This window comes from Lepidochelys kempii, chromosome 14, assembly GCF_965140265.1.
Source record: "Lepidochelys kempii isolate rLepKem1 chromosome 14, rLepKem1.hap2, whole genome shotgun sequence".
Classification (NCBI taxonomy): domain Eukaryota; kingdom Metazoa; phylum Chordata; order Testudines; family Cheloniidae; genus Lepidochelys; species Lepidochelys kempii.
In genome coordinates, this window is record NC_133269.1 from 27,272,869 (window position 1) to 27,286,735 (window position 13,867).

The 13,867-nt window shown below is 41.5% G+C and overlaps 1 protein-coding gene across 1 annotated transcript in view; it reads left to right on the forward strand.

Annotated features, from left to right (window-relative positions):
* The window catches only part of GSG1L2 (GSG1 like 2), a 71,597-nt gene that overhangs the window by 20,007 nt on the left and 37,723 nt on the right, over positions 1–13,867 (forward strand). Inside the window, exon 3 of the mRNA XM_073311544.1 lies at positions 7,101–7,253. Within this exon, the coding sequence (XP_073167645.1) occupies positions 7,101–7,253 (153 nt within the window). The remainder of the gene's footprint in view (positions 1–7,100; positions 7,254–13,867) is intronic.

The following is a 13,867-nucleotide window of genomic DNA, read 5'->3' on the forward strand; positions in this document are numbered from 1 at the left end:
ACCTGCCCATTGCAAGGTTTCTTGCACCTTCCTTTTCAGCAGCTGTACTAGCCATTGTCCAAGACAGAAGACTAGGCTAGAGGAGTCTAGGGTCTGATCCAGTCTGGCAGTTCCTGGGTTGGAGAATGAACTAAAGCTGGTGGGATGTGGAAAGAAAAATGCATAATAATAATAATAAAAAGGATTTCTTCTTCCCTCGCCTATGCTTTGAGGCAAACCCACAGCCAGACCAGGGCTGCTCACTCACCTGACATGGCTCCCTACTCCAACAGAGCCTGCAGTGACTCAGCTCTCAGGCATACTGCAGCATCCTATCCCTGAGTAGGCCCTGGGCCAGATGACCCCAGGCACAGGTATTTCACTCACCCCACCAGAGCTGCAGGTTAGTCTGTGCAACAGCACTACCTGGCCAGAAACCCTCCTGCTGCCTTACAGTGTCACAGACTCCCAAGGCTTCCAGCCTGTTTTTGAACCAGTTCCTGTTCCATCCTGCCCCTAGCCTCATCTGACTCTTGTTCCCGCCTGCTTCAGCCCTGTCTATGGCCTGCCCTGACCCACTCCTGACCCCGCCATCCCTACACCTGCCTCCTGACCCCCAGACCATTGCACTGATTCCAACCCAGCTTTGACTTTTGGCCTGCATCGAGTTCTGACTATGATGTTGATTTGGCTTGTCTATGGATGCTGACCACAGTCTGTCCCTGGGCCCCAGTTTCAGAGCTGCCCTCAGCCTGGTCCCATCCCTACGTTCAGCTTCAACCCTTGGTATCAGTTCTTGCTCACTGATCCAACCACCAGATCTGACTGCCTACAAACCAGAGCCTGACAGTTTGCACAGACTCCACTGTACTAGATCCCAGGCCTACATGGAGCACCTGGATGCTGCAGCCCCAGAGATGTCATCGCTACTCCAGAACCTCTAGAGCCAACTGCCCAGCTAAAGTTAGAGAACGCTTCCCTCCAAGTGCTGGTTCAGACCCCTCTAGGATCTTTTGGCCCACCCATGGTAGAAGCCCTGGAGCGTAGTTCAAAAATTCCCTTGCCGGAGTGGTTTGGCGGTGACTGCCACATGTTTTGAGGGTTTATTTACCAGTGCCACCCACACAATCAGATGAAGGTGGGACTTGTTATCAATGTACTGTCTAGAGAAGCCCTAGAGTGGGCCTCACCAAGCCTGGAACAGGTCAACGTGATGCTTGATTTTGAGTACTTCATCCACTCCTTCTTGTTAATATTCCAGGCCCCAACCACGTCTGCAACATCAAAGCAGCCCTATAGTTCCTCGCCAGTGTTAGTGACCTATCTCCACCTACACAGTCCACTTCCGGAGTCTGAATGCCGATAACGCTTGGAATGAAGCAGCCCAAATCTATAATTTTCACTGGGGATTGAATGATGTTGTAAAGGAGGATCTGGCTCTGGTCAACCCTACCCACCCCCACCCCTGCACTGAGTTGGTACCCTACATCAAGCTTTGCATAAGAATCAAGAACCAGCTGCTTGAGAATTGCCTGGAAAAGAAACAGGATGTTGACCATTCCGAGCCTAGGGTCAAAGGTCCCCATGCATGTCCTTTACCCAGTTCTGGATCTGATCACATGCAAACAAACAGCACCAGGGGGTTCATCACAGACCAGCAGAAGGATTACTGGTGCCAAAATGGCCTTGCCTGTGCTGCAGAGAAAGTGGTCACTTCAGCACAAGGTGCTCCCGCAATCCCAGACCCGCTACAGTGCCAGAAAACCACTCGATCCAGCCCCAGTAGAGGAGTCATGGCTGGACCTAATGCAGAGAGCAAATTCCCCAATTGGATCCACTCTGCTGCCTACATTTTCCCATGCACCTTAGGAGCACCACCAACCACACCAGCAGATCCCCCTCCAGCTCTGGGTCCCAGTCACACTTGAAGTAAGCTGTACCTGCTTGCATTGATCAACTCTGAGTTGTCCAGAAACTTTATGGACTTCACCTTTGCTGGAGCCAACCATTTGCCCAGGCAGAGGAAGCGTGTCCCAGAGCAGGTGGAGACTATTGATGGTAGTATGCTGACTTCTGGCCAGTTTCCTAAAACACAGCACCTCTCCAGGTCAAGATAGGAGACCACTGGGAAATTATGCAGTTTGACCTTCTCCTGCTGATCAATGAGCTTCTAGAATGGGTCAGTACAGCAAAGATCTTCATCAAGCTTGACCTGCATGGTGTATACAACTTGGTCTGCATCCGGGAGGGTGACGAGTGGAAGAAAGCTTTCTGCCTCAGGTATGGCCACTATGAGAACCTGGCTATGCCCTCTGGCCTCTCCAAAACCATGGCCACATTCCAGTATTTCACGAATAATACCCTCAAAGATATATTATACCAGTTCATTCTGATCTCTACTTAGATGACATCCTATTCTTCTTAGAAAACTAGACTCTGCACGACCAGCATGTCCAACAAGTGCTGGAATGCCTCAGGAAAAATAGCTTATATGCCAAATCAGAAAAATGTGAGTTTGACTGCACCACCATTGATTTCCTGGATTATGTTATCTTGCCTAATGAGATCACTATGTATCCACACCACCATTGTGGACTGGGCCCTGCCAAAGAGCACCTGTGACATCCAGTGCTTCCTGAGATTCACAAACTTCTATTGGAGGTTCATCTCCCAAGTAGTGTCCCCCATTACGTAACTTCCATAAGAATTCCACATTCATCTGGCTCTCAGAGGCCCAATGGGCTCTTGAGCAACTAAAGAAGGCCTTCATCTCTGCACCTATATTGAAACACCTGAACCATCCCAGCCTTTTGTTGTCAAGACAGACACTTCCAATTATTCCATGGGGGCAGCCCTGTCGCAACTTCAGAGTGTCACCAAGCATTCTCCATCCACGAACATTCTACTCCAGAAAGCTAAGTCCCACCGAACAGCACTACAAAATCTCTGACAAGAGCTGCTAGTTATCAGGACCACCTTGAAGAGTGGCATCACCTCTCAGAGGGTGCACATTTCCCCATCCAGGTATTCACCAATCTTAAAAACCCAGAACACTTGTGATCCGCGAAGGCCAAATCCAATGGTCCCTGTCTGTTTGTTTTTTCTTGTCTGGAGTTTATGCTGCATTATTGGTCTGGAGGCCAATGGCAAACCTGATGCATTCTCCCACAAGGGGGGGTACCTTGATGGCAATGAAGGACCATCTGAACCCTCCACCATCCTAAAGCCCCACCATTTCACCAATGTATTAGTGAACATGGACTTCTTATCCCTTGTAAAATCCTCTCTACAGAGCTACCATTTTGCACAATGGATGTTGCACAATGCCAAGTCCATCCCAGGCTTCTCTGTTAGAAATGGTCTACTTCTGTTCAAATATTGTGTTTATGCCCCCAGAGGCCTGTCCCATCTTCCAACTCTCTGACTATGTTACAACTCCCCTCTGGACAGCCATTTTGTACATGGAAGACCACAAAACTGATTGTGTGACCTTTTTGGTAGTCTAGACTGTACACCTCTGTGAGATCATACATTGACTTATGCAAAGTTTCCCATGCTGTATTAAGGTCCCCCATACTGAGCTGCTGGGATACTTGATCTCCCTACCTATTTCTTCCCAACCCTGGGAATCAATAGCAATGGATTTTCTTTTGGAGCTCCCTAACTCCAGAACCGTAGTCATAGCTGTAGACCTCTTATCCAAGATGTCTCACTTCGTGCTCTCCTGTAAGATTCCCACTGCAGAAATGACAGCCCATGTTGTCTTTGACCATGTTTGCAAGTTGAATCTGTTATCTTCCAAAATCACATCAGACCACAGACCAGAGTTTGTCACCCACCTTTGGCAAGAGCTCTTCCGCCTCTTAGATGTTGACCTACATCTCTCTACTACTTGTGATGCCCAAATGGATGGGCAATCAGAACAGATAAATGATATTTTAGAACAAGACATTGGGGATTTCCACCTGGACAACTGGGTACAACTCCTACCCTTTGCAGAGTTTGTCTATAACAATTCTGAACATAAGTCTACCCAGCAAAGGCCCTTTTTCTCCAGCTACAGTTTCCATCCCTGGTTCTACCCATCATGAACCTCAACTTCCCATATCCCTGCAGCCTCTGATCTGGTCAAATGCCTCCTTCGTATCCAGGAGGAAGTAAGCTTGACACTACCAAGGCAGACTATAAGTGGTTTGCTGACCACCACTAATAGACCAAACCTCCCATCACTGTTGGCTTTACACAAAACACTTGGACACCTCATGTCCTTCACACAAACTTGACTACTGGTACCTTGGTCCCTTCCTTGTCATTTAGCAAATTAAGTTAGTCACTTTCTGCCTCCAGTTGCCCCCCACCATGAGATTACATCCCATGTTCCATGTCTCCCTACTGAAATAGCACACCCACAACTCCCTGTCAGGATGAATGAAAGCTCTTTCTCCTCCAGTCGTGGTGCAAGGTCAGGAATAATAACTGGTGAATCAGGTCCTCAGAGAAGCTCCTATACCTAATAGATTGGGAAGGTTATGGCCCAGAGGAGCACTCACGGGAGCCAGTGAGAAACATCCATGGCCCCAACCTGATCTGTGACTTCCACCAGTCCCATCCCAACAAACCAATCCTAGGAATGCCTGGGAGGCACCTTCAGAGGAGGGTAAGGTGAGGCAACCCCACAACCAGACCAATGCAACTCACTCAGGTGTTATGACTCACCCCTCCAAGAGAGCCTGCAGTAACTCATCCATGCTGCAGCCCTGAGCAGAGGCTGGATCAGATGACCCCCAGGAACAGGTGTTTCCCTGACCCCACCAGAGCTGCAAGTTAGTCTGTGCAACAGCACTACTCAGCCAGGAACCCTCCTGATGCTTCACGTGTGACAGACTCCCTCAGCTTCCAGCCTGCCCTCAATTCTGTTCCTGCCCCCAACCTTGCCTGAAGCTTCCTTCAGCCTTGTCTGTGCCCTACCCTGACCCTGCTTCAGCCCTGTTCCTGACCCTGCTTCAGCTGTGCACCCACCTCCTGACCCCAAAACTATTACACGTACTCCAGCCCAGCTTTGACACTTGGCCTGCATCCAGATTCTGACTACAAACTTGAATTAGCTTGTCTACAGACATTGATCACAGTTCTGACCCACAGCCTCCCCTGGTTTCCATGCTGCCCTCAGCCCAGTCCTGACCCTATGTCTGGCTTGGATTTCCACACCAATCACCAGACCTGACTGCCTAGAACCCAGAGCCTGACACATGCTCCCTCTTCCAGAATGCCAACTGGGACCCCCCCACAGTGAATGGTAGTGTCCGCTCCAAGTTTCCACCCATAAATCCCAATGCTGTACCTTGTGCTCTCACAACTTACACCTAATGATGCCAGTGGCAACTGAAAGAATCCAGCATCTCTGAAGATGCATACTTCCCCTGCCCCAATGCTGTTTCAGTTTTCTTGTCCCACAGAGAGTGCTCTCAGGAAGGCAAAGGGATTAATTTAATCAGGTAACCCCTAGATCTTGTATTTATGTGAAGGGGTAAATAACACTTCCTTATTCACTTTCTCCACACCATTCATGATTTTATAGTCCTCTATCATATCTGCCCTTAGTCACCTCTTTTCTAAGATGAATGGACCCAGTCTCTTTAATCTCTCCTCGTATGGAAGCTGTTCCATACCCGTAGTCATTTTTGTTGCCATTCTCTGCACCTTTTCCTGTTCTGATATATCTTGTAGTTTATACTAGTTGCAGTTAGACAGCTTTTAATCCATTTAATGCATGTTATGTTTACGTTATATCTTTTGAAGTTTTTAATCAGAATGTCATGTAGTAACAATTCAAATGCCTTTCAGAAGTCTATGCATATCTCATCAACACTATTACCTTTATCAGCCAAACTTGTAAACTCAGCAAAAAAGGATTATCAAGTTAATTTGACAGGATTGATTTTCCATAAACCCATGTTGATTGGCAATAATTATATTACCCTTCTTTAATTCTTTATTCATCAAATTCTGTATCAGCTGCACCATTATCTTGCCTGGGATAGTTGTGAAACTGACAGGATAATTACCTGGATCTTTCATTATTAAATACCAGCACCATATCAGCTTTCTTTCAGTCTTCTGGAACTTCCCCAGTACTCCAAGACTTATCGAAAGTCAATATTAATGGTCCAGTGAGCTACTCAGCCAGCTTTTTAAAAAATTCTTAGCTGCAAGTTATCTGGACCTGTCCAACTTTAGTAGCTGCTGTTTAACATCCTCTTGAGACATTAGTGGACTGGAAATAGTGTTATCATATGATATGACTACATCATCTGTTTTTTTCTCAAATGCAGAACAGGAATATTTATTTAACACATCTGTGTTTTATGCTGTATTATTAATAATTCTACATTTTACATCTGTTAACCGACCAATACCATTGTTAGGATTCTTTTCGTTCCTACTATGTTGTAAAAATTCCTTCTTAACTTTGCTGGCCATAGATTTCAACTTGTCGCCTTTTGCTGCCATTATCAATTTTCTACAATTCTTAGCTTCTGATTTGTTTTTATTACTATCAACTTCTCCTTTCTTCCATTTGTTATATATTATTTTTAACTTTATGATAGCTGCCTTCACTTCCCCTCCAAACCAGATCAGTTATTTTTAACAATACTATCTTCTTGTTCCATCGTAGGATTACTGCTTTCTGGGGATCTAGTAAAGTGGTCTTAAGCAATTTCCAATTATCATTCACATTTTTCTGATTAAATTCCTCCTCCCAGCTGATTTGGTTCTAAATGTATTTTTGCTTTGTGAAATTGGCCCCTTTAAAGCACCAAGTATATGTATCACTGGTCTGGCCTCTATTCTGCTTGCATGTTATAAATGTGATCACTGGTATCTTACTTACCATTAATTTTTAGTTCTGCAATCAGTTCTTCTTTATTTGTTAAGATGAAGCCTAATATAGAATGTCTCTTTGGTATCTAAGTACCTTTAAAGTCAGAAGTTGCATGGGCACCCTCACAGATTTTGACCCTTGATTTAAAGCTTTATAAACAATAAAAATGAAGAAAGAAATGTACTAAATGTCTGTAATGGCTGCTTATAATATCGATGCTATTGATTTGTCTTTCCAGGTGTACTGTGGCTGTCTATTGTAGCGGAGCTACTCTATATCATTTTGCTTCTAACTGGAGCCACTTTGATGTCCATAGAAGTGTGCTACTACACTACAGTCATTGATGGGTTAAAGCTCAACGCCTTTGCTGCAATATTCACTGTACTAGCAGGTACAGTTTAGGATTTATATATTGTAACTTTGTAACTTTGAGTTGCAATGCTAAATGTTTTTGCAGTAAAATTCTTTAATTTATGGACCAGATCTTTAAATCAAAGAGTTTTGCCTGAGTGAGGACGGCAGGACGGGGTCCTCTATTTTCTAATACTATTGTAAATGGCATAATTCATTAATCTAGAAAATGCAACATAGAGAGAGAAATTAGACTTGATTTCAATAAATATGCCCTTCCATACTGAGATCCAGACAGCAGAGCCGGGCTCAGCATGGCTTTGTGGAAAATAGGTCTTGTCAAACAATATTGATATAATTTTTCAAAGAGATTACAAGTTGGGTTGACAAAGATGTTGACATAATAGATTTCTGTAAGACATTTGACTTAGTGCTGCACAACACTGATTACAAATTCAGCCCTCTTCAAAATTAATATAACACTTGTTACATGGATTAAAAACTAGGTAACTGATATATCTCCAAAGTAAATGTAAATGGGGAATCATCCTCCTAAAGGAATGTTTCTAGGGTTTTCCCAGGGATCAGTTCTTGGCCCAATACGATCCAATCTCTTTATCAATGATTTAGAAGAAACCATAAACGCATTCCTGATAAAGTTTGCAAATGAAACCGTAGCTGGAGGACTGGTACATAATGATTCATAAATTTAAAAACCACAAATGACCATTCGATCATCTAGTCTGACCCCGTGCATAACACAGGGCACAGGATTTAATCCAGTTACTCCTGTACTGAGCCTATTAATTTGTATTTGACTAAAGTATGTTTTCCAAAAAAGCATCCAGCTATGAGTTGAAGACATCAAGAGCTGGAGAACCCACCACTTCCCTTGGTATTTTGTTCCAGTGGTTAATCACTCTCATTATTAAAGATTTGTGCTTTATTTCTAATTTGAATTTGCCTGCATTGGTTCTTGTTATGCCTTTCACTGCTGAATTAAAGAGCCCTTTAGTATCTGTTATTTTCTTCTCTTGAACATGCATATACATCCTAATCAAATCACCTTTCGTTCTTCTTTTTGATAAGCTAAACAGATTGAGTGCTATCACTGGAAGGCATTTTTCCCAGTCCTTAAATTATTTTTGTGGCTCTTTTCTGCATCCTCTCCAAATTTCCAACATTCTTTTAAAAATGTGGACACTTGAACTGGACACAGTTTTCTAGTATCTGCCCCCCAATGCATATACAGAGGTAAAATCACCTCTCTACTTCTCACTACTACCCTGTACATACATCCAAGGATCAGATTAGTCCTTTTTGCCACAGCATCCCACTGTGTGCTTATGTTGAGTTGTTTGTCCACAATAATCTTTTCAGTCACTGCTTTCCAGGATACAATCCCCATTCTGTAGGTTTGGCCTGCATTCTTTACTCTTAGAAGAATGACCTCACATTTAGCTGTATTAAAACACATTTTGTTTGATTGGACCCAGTTTACTAATGAGGCCAGATTGCTCCTCATGACTGCCCTGTTATCATCATCATTTACCACTTCGCTAATCTTTGTGCCAGCGATATTTTATCAGCTTTGATTTTTAAATTGATCATTGATACAAATATTGAATAGCATTGGGTCTCAAACTGATCCCTGTGGAACTTGCTAGAAACACCGCCATTCAGTGATGATTCCATATTGACGACTGCTTTTTGAGATCGGTCAGTTAGCCAGTTCTTAATCCATATAATGCATGCTTTATTATGATTGTATAATGCTAACTGTTTAACCAGAATGTTGCACAGTACTAAGTCTTATACTTAGACTTTTGTAAGGTGCTTAACATCTACACAATTACCTTTATCAACCAAATTTGCAGTCTCACAAACAATGAAATCAGGTGGCATCAATTATATCTTGTCCTTTACTTTCAGCTTTCCCATGATTTTGCTGAGGATTGAGGTCAGGGTAACTGGCTTAGACTTACGCAGGACATTACGCTTTTCCTTTTTGAATACAGGCACAACATTAGTACTCTTCTAGTCTTCTAGAATTTCCTCATATTCAAAGATAGATTAAAAACTAACATCAGAGGGCCAGACATCTCAGCCAACTCTGTTAGGACTTATGGGTGCAAGTTATCTGGGCTTGCTGATTTAAAAATATACATCCCTAGTTGTTGATGATCAACATCCTCCTTGGTTAAACTGGAAAATATTTCATCACTTCACATGATATCAGGACACTGTCCTGCTTCTTTCTAAATACAGAACAGAAATATTTACTGAACACATCTGACTTTTTCCTGCTTCATTGTTAACAATTTTACAGTCTTGATCTAGTAGTGGACTTTGTTTAGTACCTGTTAGTAAATAATAATACCTTTAGTTCTTTCTTTCTGTATATATTGATTAATTTACATATTAACTATTCTTTAGAATCTTTATCTTAAACAAAGAGTATGTCTGAATTCTAAGGCCTAGAATACTGGTCTTGACCAATAAGTAACACTATTTAGGAATTTATTTATGATGCTGTATTTAAGAACTCTAGGGTACCTTCTTGTCTATAAAACACCAGATATTCTTGGAAACCATCTCCTTAACATATATATAAAATGCTTACATAAGCATATATAGATTAGGGAAATTAATAAGAGATTATTGTTATAGCAGATGTTTTCTATTGGGGAAATCAACATGGAAGAATGATTGTGGGGTAAGAAAGACTCACAGAGATATTAAATTGAAGAATTGTTAGTGCTCTCAGCTGTGAATAATCATGCCTTCACACATGAATCAGGTAAACTGAGACTGTATAGAAATGACATCACAACATATGTTTCTAGGAGAATATTCTTGGCAACTAGGTTTCCTTTGTCCGAAACCCTATACAGTAACAGCTGTTTTATCAGGCACTTTACCAACCAGAAAGCTCTATAAACCGGCATTTGACAAAAAAACTTCAAAAACAGACTCCAACGAGAAACTGCAGAACTGGAATTAATTTCAAACTGGACACCATCAAATTAGGCCTGAATAAAGACTGGGAATGGATGGGTCATTACAAAAACTAATTTCCCCATACTAATTTTTCCCTACTGTTACTCACACCTTCTTGTCAACTGTTTGAAATGGGCCACCCTCATTACCACTACAAAAGTGATTTTTCTGCTGTTAATTGAATTGTCTTGTTAGCACTGACCCTCCACTTGGTAAGGAAACTCCCATCTTTTCATGTACTATGTATATATATCTGCTTCTGTATTTTCCACTCCATGCATCTGATGAAGTGGGTTTTATCCCATGAAAGCTTATGCCCAAATAAATTTTAGTCTCTAAGGTGCCACTAGGACTCCTTGTTGTTTTTGTTTCAACAGGGTTTGTAGTTCACTGACAGGTCCCTGTGTACTCTGCAGAACAATGTCACCAAATTCTGTGGTGGTAACCCCCAAATTCCACAATTTTGCTAATTTATTCTATCACGATGAAATACTCTTTGTTGCTATCACTATCCCCACCCGCATCCCCCATAGCAACAGCTCTGAAAAGGCTCATTAGAAGAACATTTTTGTCCCTGAATATTTTTGACAATGATTGTTTACAATTATGTCTTTTTCACTCTATTCTCCAGACAGCCAGGCTGCCCAGGCCATGGCTGTTGTGCAGTTGTCTAGGTGACCCCACTCAGAACCGCCTTGTTCCAGAGTATGCTAGGAAGGGGGAGCTTGTAGCCAGGTTTAACAGTAAATTTCCCTGCTCCCTAGGCCTCCCCTCCTGCATTACTCTCTCAAGAGCTAGGCTGTGGAGTCCTGACTGAGATGAATGTGGCAGATCAGAACTCTGGCAAGGGGTGAATTTTGTGCAAACTACTGGGCTGCATAATATGTGATGTGTATTTTTTTAAGAGATTTGGACTGAATTTATATCTCTGTTTGACTCTCCTTTCTGGCTTGAAGGCCTCTCTTTGCATGGTGTTTATATGTTATCTTGCATTTGTTATATGGAATGTGGATTTGATGAGGTTCTATGTTTTAACACCAGTTTTATTGTGCCTTGATGCTACACAGAGTCAAAGGGTAACATTTTCAAAAGCACCTAAATGACTTAGGGTCAGATTTTAAAGGCACCTAGAGTTACAGATAGGCACCTAGTCAGATTTTCAAAAGATCCTAGGCACCTAACTTCTACTGGTACTGGAATCAAGTCCTGCTGGGTGCCTGTCTGCATCTTTAAGCACCTAAATACATTTTAAAATCTGACCCAAAGGTCTAGATCCACAAAGGGACTTAGGCATTGCAATGCTGAGTGTTGCAGCACCTAACTCTTCGGTGTCCTTCCACCAACTGGAATCCAAGAGCCAAAGTTAGGCATCCGGCTCCCATACAATGCATGGGGAGAGTTGGGCACCTAAGAATGGGATCCACGAAAGCCATCTTGCTAAACTGGAGTCACCTAAGCTAGCTTGTTACCCATGGTTTTCAGAATCCAAAACAGTGGTAACTTAACTGTTGCACTCCAAGCGGTGTCAGGAATAAATCAGTAGGAACACAGTGCTCTGGCTGATGAAAGATTAATACAAGTAAGTATTCTGTTAACTACAATTTATTCGATTTAAGCATACACAGACACAACCAATAGGTTTAGAACATCCCAAATATTTACTGAAAATGTGGGATGGTATTGAGTAAATTGCAGCAGTTCAACACTGGCCGGTTGCTTCCCCGTCAGAGAGTGAGTTGTCAGGAAAAATGCCTCTCAGGATAGCTTCAGAGGACTGCTCCAAAGTACACTCTATTATGTAGTCCTTTTTATAACTAACTTTTACAAAACACATAGATCATAGTGACCCCTACTGGGTCATCACGTCTCCTAATGTCAAATTACTTATCAACAAACATTCCTTACACTCTTAGTCATAATAAGCTTCTATGTCAAAGGAGCCCCAAACCCAAGGTTCCCATCCACTTATTTTCTTTCAGTCTTAAATTGTTGATTCTTTTACTCCCCTCCTCCCATTCTGATTAGCAGAGACTGCAAGTCTGGAAATGTATTTGAACATGCCTCCAGAAGCTCTGCTTGTTCAAATTAACCCTTAACTAGGTGGTGGTCTATTTTATTAATTCATGGTGTCTGAATGCTGGATGCAATTAGCTTAATCAAAATCTGGGGCACACACACACCCTCAAATTTGGGGAAACAAGCTAATAGAAAATAACAAGACGAGGCATGTGGTTTAAGTCCCACCCCTCAAAGGGACTTAATCACCTATCCCTGGGATGGCAAAAGGTTTCTGTCTCTGGTTGGGGTTTGGAGCTGTGAACCCTCTCCTGGAGTCAGGCACACCTAAAATGTTTCTAGAAACACTAGGAGAAAGAGGCAGCAGTAACCTCTGGGCTACCAGGTATTTTTGCATGGGGCTTTCTTTGTCTTTTTTGTTGAAGCTGTTCCACTATATATTAAATACCCCTTGGCCCAGAGAGAGTGTAAGAATTACTCTACAGCTAGAGAGTAAGAGAGAGAGAGAGAGAAGAGAATTCAGTTTTTATTATTTAAAATAACATTGATATTATCAAAATTACCATAAATAAATAAAGTATTTTTTCAGTTTTTTTATCAATATAGATTTTCACAGTTGCACAAAATTATAGGGGGTCAGACAATTGGGGGTAGGGTTAGGGTAATTATTTAATGACAGTAGATGCTAAGATTCAAAAGTTAAAGCTTTATAACTCTTAACACACACACTGTCAGCATCACGTGCCAAAATATACAGAGTAAATCACCTTAACTGAAATTCTAATTTCTCAAGCAGCAGTTTTCTTACTTTGCTTACCTGTACATTTTGATTATTATAGATAGAATTTTTTTTTTCTGGTTTAGGTGTGTATGATGAAATCAACATTTATCCATAAAAGTCGAATCCTTCCAAGCCTATCTAAAGTCCAGTGGTTAGGGAACTCACCAGAGAGTTACAAAACCCATTCTGAAATCCTTTCTCCCAGGGTTGATTGATTCAAATCTAAGTAACTTAAATCAGCAAGCAAAAATCCTTGATTTAAATAATTGATGTCCATCTTGTTTTGCATTTGTATTTTTTAGGTTATATAATTATAAAGAGAGGTTGATTCTCATTTGTGGGTAACAAAACAAGTTGATTTGCAACTAAATATAGCCTTTACTCTACATTTGGAACTTTTTTTGCTAACCAGGAGGAAAGATGTTAATTAAGCAATTATATAGCTTAGTTTTTAATATTGTTATTATGTTAGAATATGGTAAATGATGCATTTCTTATTTACTATATGATTTTTTTACTTGTGATTTGTGTCAAGTTCTAACTGGATGGAAATTGGAATTCAATATAAAAATGCACCAAAAAAAGCTTTTTTGCTGGTGTTGTTGTTTAGTTAAATAAAACTACCTTAAATGTGCTGGATATATAGGGGGAAATAATTTTATCAAAGCATGTTTTGCATTTAAAACCAAAGGATGTATTACACACAAAAAGTAATATCTGCAATTAGTGAATTGAACTGATTGTTTCTGGTCATCATGTGCTTCAAAGAATTTACAATTAGTAGATCTCACCCTGTCATACCTCCATTTTTATTTATAGATTTGGAAGAGGATAACAAACTTGCCTGCCTTTTCAAC